The sequence below is a fragment of the Capsicum annuum genome, chromosome 9 (genome assembly GCF_002878395.1).
Source record: "Capsicum annuum cultivar UCD-10X-F1 chromosome 9, UCD10Xv1.1, whole genome shotgun sequence".
NCBI lineage: Eukaryota > Viridiplantae > Streptophyta > Magnoliopsida > Solanales > Solanaceae > Capsicum > Capsicum annuum.
The window spans coordinates 98,656,828-98,663,661 of NC_061119.1; the positions used below are offsets into that span (position 1 = coordinate 98,656,828).

Genomic DNA, 6,834 nt, shown 5'->3' on the forward strand with positions numbered 1-6,834 from the left:
GTTCAAATGTTTAATTTTATATTATATATGTATATATATACATATATAATATAAAATTAAACATTTGAACTATAACAAATTAACAAGTTCAACTTCATAAAAGTGCAACATCTGAACACTATCAAATTATCAATATCAATAAAAAGTTCAAAATTCAAAATGAAACAATTAAAAAAAAATAGAATAATAAAGCAACTGAATTTTCACTAAAAACATAATAAAGTGTATCATTTGTTGTACTTCCTACATGAACGCCTATTGTGACGTTTTTGTCCGCATGAACTACAATAATTTTTGCTTTTCTTTCCAAACATATCTTTTCCTGATTTACCGCGCTCCTTCTTTGCAGGTCTTTCAGGGGGCCGCTTGTATTTTGGGGGCAAAACTACTTTGTCTAAAATTTTCTGAGGTATCACCCAATCATCTTTATGTGGTAGAGGATATACAGAAAGATCATATGTTCTCAGTATAGTTTTTGGCTTGTATAGATTAAAGCAATATGGTCCTTTTTCAAGATTCTTGCTATCAAGTACAACACAAGCATGCACACATGGTATCTCATCCAATTAAAATGCATGACAAGAACATTTTTTTTCCTTTAGACAAACTATAAAATGTTTCTCCTTATCGTGGACAGTATAGACGTACTCTGACGCTGGTATAACCTGAAAATATTAATACATAAAAAATATTATAGAAAAAAATACTACAGTAAAATTTGCTATAGATTAGCAAATGTATTTTTTCCCAAAGCAGCCATATTACTAAAGAATATATACATATTTTTTTCATTACAACACATAGATTTGTTATAATTTTAATAATTTATATATTAAGATATGTTTCATACAACATATAAAAATTCAAGAAGATATAACATTGAATGATTATATCTATTTTATCATACCTTCATACGTGTACACTCTGCTTCATTCTGTTGGAGAATTGCTTGAAATTTTTCAATAAGATCCGTGCGTGTGTACAATGCCTCCTGTCTGTTTTCACAGTTCCATATACCAAACATCAATCTAAATTCCTCTAAAAAATCATATATTGGAAGTTCTCTAGCTGATACCAGTGCAACATTAATTGACTTTGCAATATATGATGTTAAGGTCCATCCCCTATGAAATGTTGCATATGACCTAGCCCACTTATAGTATCCTGCCAACTCCAAGTAATTCTTCACCCTAACATCAACTACCTCCACTTTCTCCATTAAATTATGAAATTCAGACTTTGAGTATGATTTCGCCATGGTATAGAAGATTTCAGACAATGCATCATATGACTTCCTAAAATTTTTTTTCACATTACCCCATAGATTCCACATACAAGCGTAATATGGTACATTATTGTACACTCCAGCAACAACTTTTATAATGCTTGGGTTACGATCGAAAACTACACACATATGTTCTCTTTCACCGTATGCTTCCTTTAGATTCTGAAAGAACCATGTCCAGGATGCATCATTTTCAGAATCTACTATTTCATATGCCAATGAAAATATATGGCCTGAACATGGAACAAATACATTAAAAGTACAATATATACAGACATTAAAAAAATTATATGTATTTTTCAAATACATACAACTGGGAACAAGTTTAACTGGAATTTAAAACATAAACATAACTAAAACCTATAATACATATAAATATATCTGGAACTATATCCTGATCCCAATCAATATCCACAAAAAAATTAAATAAGTACTCTATAAAAATATATAACTTACCGATTATGTGAATGAAATTTATTTCATAAACATAATTCACAACTTTAAAATAAATTCATATATCTAAAACATAACAAATAGATAGTACAAAAATATAAATATGCTGCATATATATGTATATATATATATATATATATATTATAAACATATAAATCTATTCATAGAGTCAAATACATTTCGAGAATAGCTTACCAGCTCCATCCATGGTACATGCAGCTACAAATGTGCCAATGTATAGTCCTCTAAGATAACTTACATCAACAACTATCACAGGTCTACAGTGATCGAACCCTTATATGAATGTAGTTAGTGCGACAAAAATATACAAAAACTCATTATCTTCATGCTTTTTCATTCGTATATGTGAACCTAGATAAGTAGTGTTCAAAACATGAATGTATGTAGGTAGTTTTCCGTATGATGCCAAAGGTTTTACTCTCAAATCTTCAAGTGCTTGTTCCTTAGCTCGCCAACACATAATATACGTCAAATCCATACTAATGTCTTCCTTCATGTCACTTCTGATTTCAATTGCACTGTACTTTATTTTGTGGTTTTTAAACTTTTGTTTCACGATACCTCCAATCAACTTACTAGTAGCATGAAACTTAGGGTAAATCTTATCCTTTATCGGACATGTGTGTTCGGATAAGAATTCTCTAACACAAAATATTCCTGATTTGTTGATATCAGATGCACGGAATAAAAAATCATAATTACGTGATTTGTATATTGATGTGTAACTGCAAAAAAAAAATGATGTAATGTAATTTACAACATGTACAAAAAAAAATAATCTATATGTATTTTTTAAATACATATGCTGTAATAAAATTTAACAAGAAATAAACAATAGATTTTACATACATGACAAACTTACCAGGTTTTACTTGATCTAACAGATCGTGATTGAAACTTCTCTCGAATCGTGTAATCCTCCATCACAGATTTTAACACCCTTTTCAAGATATAAACTTGTTCAACCTCAATATGTTTGTGATGTGGGTCCGAGATAATTACTTTAGTTGCGTCAATATCCAATACATCCAAACATTCATCTGAATTAGTAACTATCAATGCTCTTTCAGTACTTGTATTCACAACATTATCCACAGTGATAGATAGATTCATACTCGCAGCGTTACATATTGATGAACTAACGAATTCATTAAAACTATTCTTTTCTGAAACACTTATGTACAAAGGCAAAGCACTCATTGCCTTTACATCCCTTTTCTACATAATGTAGACCTTCAAACCCATGTTATTACATATAAGTATTTTACCTTCAATATCTGTTAACTGATATTCAATTTGAATGCTTTTGCATGTCAGATCGACATCCATGTGCAAAGCTAGTACTTCGCGCAGTTGGTTGTATGAAGTATTTATGCTCAACAGTATTGCATCACTGATGTAATCTTCATATTGTTGTTCAATGTTGTTCATACTACCAGTATGTTTAATGAGAACAGGTATGCTTCCCATCATCAAGATCCAGAACACTACAAAATATTAAATACAAATTAAATTATATAATATGTACTGCATACAATTAATAATGTGTATATACACAAACAAAAAAAAATTTCCACGAAAAATTATTTAGTTTAGTTTAGTTTCATACATAAATGACTAAAACAAAATCTTTGATGTTTGAGAAGAAAAGTAGAAAAAAAAAATTTTCACCCACAACTTATAAAATTCAAAATACAATATATAAAATTTAACCATACCTGTAATCATTGAGTTGATTATTCAAATATTCTTCGTAAAAGACAGAGTTCATCAATGATATTTCAATCTCTCAAGTTCTTTTAAAAAATGCTTTTACCAGATGTATATGGAAAACGACTTTTGAATTTCAAAATGTATATTAACGATTAAAGTAAAAAAAAAAAAATCATTAATGGTAAAGGTATCTGTTAATTGAATGTTGCTTAAAATAAGGAATAGTTTAATCCCATAATTTGCTCTAACTAATTAGAGTTTAATAAGGAACGTTTTAATATATATGTATATGTATTTTTATAACAACCTTTTACTAAAATACAAAATACATATTGCTATTTTTCGTAATTTTGAAACTATTGCTATAAAAGTTATAATTTTGGCTCTACAGTTGCTATTTCTGAAATTTTTCCAACAATATATGCCTTAACTAGAAAAAATATGGCAGATGTTGGGCTCGTACTAGCACGGACCATTACTATATATATATATATATATATATATATACTAGTTTCATGAGGCCCGTGTTAAGCTCGGGCCTAAAGTCAGATATAAAAAAAGAATTTAAATTTAAAAATATAATTTATATTTTTATTTTATAATTAGCATAATTGAATGATTAATTAAACATATCTTGTTGATAAGTTTTCATAATTATTTAAATATTTAATCACATAACTGGATAATTTTAGATAAAAAATAATTTGTGAGGAAGAAAGTATTACCAGTGTAAGAAAGTATTACCAAAGTATTATAAAATAATTTGATTTAAAATATGTAATAATTAAGATTCAAATACAATCATAAATAGAAATTATTGATATTTTTATAAATTTGTGAATACGTAATTCTTTATTTATAAATAGAAATAAATTATTTTGATAGTTATTGATATTTTAGCTTCTCTCATAATTCAGTAGCAAGAGTTTCACAATATATTTTTTTTCATCTTATAGAATTATCGGAAATAAAATATTTCAATTACTTCAAATTTATATTATAATAATTATAACCTTAATTTAGAGTCATTATATAAATTAACTTAATAATGATCTAAGAATATTCAATGATAATTAAACTAACATTAACAGATTACTCCATTTGATCTATTTACTTGTCATATTTTTTCTTTATACGTCCCTTAAAAGAATGTCCTATTCACCCCATTTTAATTATTTTTTTTGTCTTTTGTCATGTCCACTAAGAAAAATAATAAATACAAGATATTATTTATTAAGTTATCCTATTTATTATATATTTTTGGACGACTGAATATAATATGAGAAAAATCTATAAGATAGTAGTTGAAATTATAACAAATTTAATTTTGTATTAAGTTAAGATCATAATATTCAAAAAACTTCTTCATTTTCTTAAATTTCGTATCAAATCAAGACATAAACAAAGTAAATAAATATTCAGTGAGAGTAAAAGACAATAATAAATCTACAAAACAGTGCTATATTTCAATAGGAATATTGAGGGAAATGAAAATGCAAGGAAAAGATTAAAAAAAAAAAAACAAGTGTAGCTTTTTGATTTATCAAAGGATGAATGTGAGAACAATCAAACTCCTCATTCTCCCATATATATATATATATATATATATATATATATATATATATATAAGGGGCATGATATTGTCTTCTTCATACATGTTAATGATCCAACTATTAAAATATATGAAATCAAAGAATATCAATCTGCTAGATGGATTTCGCCACCGAAGGCAACTTCGCGTATATTTTATATTTCTATTAGTGAGATGACTCCAACTTTTTACTATCTTGATCTACATCTTGAAGGAGAACAATAGGTCTCTTTCAAAAGTACAAAAAAAAAATTACAATAATGAATAACGCATGATCAGAAAGACAATATTAACTGAGTTTTTTTAATGAACAGTGTTAATGAAGTTGCCAAGAATTTAAACTTGTTTTATACAGACTTTCCACACTATTTTATTTTGTTCAAACAATATAGAATGTGGACACGTCTAAAAAAAAGGCATTGTTATTGACCGATTTGCAACATCTCACCCAACAGAGGGAGAAAGTTATTATCTTAGCTTGTTATTCTTGAATATTAAAGTACCAAAATCATACAAAGATTTACGGACTGTAAATAGAGTTTGTTATACAACATTTGGAAAAATAGCAAAAAAAAAGGATTATTACAATGTGACATTAACTTGATAGATTGTATGTTCGAGGCTGCAAGATACCAAATGTCATGTAGCTTGAGACGTTTATTTGCTACGCTATTGATATATTGTAACCCTACTAACCCAAAAGAATTGTGGCTCCAATTTGAAGATTCTATATCTTATGATTTAAGCTTTTACAAAATGTTACGAAAAAATAGGCTCATCCTATGACATTAAATCATACTAATGACACTTCGCACTCAATGAGTCATGACATAAATGAGCTTACTCTCGTACCAGAATTTTTTTTAGGTTTGTCTACTATTATAGAAGCTAAAGATTACCACTTTGAGAGAAATACAATAGTTACACATGAGGATTTTGTACTACAAATAAAATTGAACACTAATCAACGAAATGCATGTGATGTAATTCTTGACAGAATATTTAAAAATAGGTCCAAAACTTTTTTTTATCAATGACCACGGTGGAATTGAAAAAATCTTTTTTTATCGTGCCTTATTGGCTGCTATACGATCAAGAGACTGTGTGACTTTAGAAACAATAAGTTTTGATGTTGCAGCCTTTATTCTTCTTGGAGGCCGAACATCTCTGTCTCGTTTTAAAATTTCAATTGATATTGATGGGCAACTCTCTTATAACATCAGCAAGCAGAATACACTTGCATCGTTGATACATGACACCAAATTAATCTTTTGGGATGAAATGTCATTAAAAGACATAATGAATACAAAAGCACTCTTCAGCGAAAAAGTTGTGGGCTTTGAAGATTTTTGACAAATTCTCCCAATTATCCACAATGGCACAAAAGAGGATTTCATACAAGAAAATTTACTATGTTCTGATATTTGAACCAACTTGAAAAATTGTGATTATTAATAAATATGCGGTGATCCTGCTTTTTCTGAATATTTAATGTGACTAGGAAATGAAAAAGAAGAAACAAATTGTCAAGGTAAGATCGAAAGTTCAGAAGGTTTTACTGTTTCGTTCATTTTCGAAAAAGAATCTTTGAATCTTTTATTTAGAATAATTTCTCTAAATCTATATACGTCAGCTTGTGATATGGCTTCAATGACTTCTTATGTTAATTCTCACAAGAAAAAATGATCTCAATGGTGAAATACATTATATGCTCATTACACAATTTTCTGGTGAAACTAGAACATATGTTGCATCTGATGAAACCGTAGAA

At 27.9% G+C, this 6,834-nt stretch overlaps 1 protein-coding gene across 1 annotated transcript; it reads right to left on the bottom strand.

Annotated features, from left to right (window-relative positions):
• Positions 1 to 227: 227 nt before the first annotated feature.
• LOC124887102 lies at positions 228 to 3,229 on the bottom strand. The gene is made up of 7 exons (XM_047396284.1): positions 3,028 to 3,229; positions 2,622 to 2,925; positions 2,068 to 2,484; positions 1,934 to 2,016; positions 908 to 1,518; positions 649 to 665; positions 228 to 522 (listed from the first exon to the last, which is right to left on the bottom strand). The coding sequence occupies exons 1-7, from the start codon at positions 3,227 to 3,229 to the stop codon at positions 228 to 230; spliced, it is 1,929 nt and encodes a 642-aa protein (XP_047252240.1).
• Between the last annotated feature and the right edge of the window lie 3,605 nt (positions 3,230 to 6,834).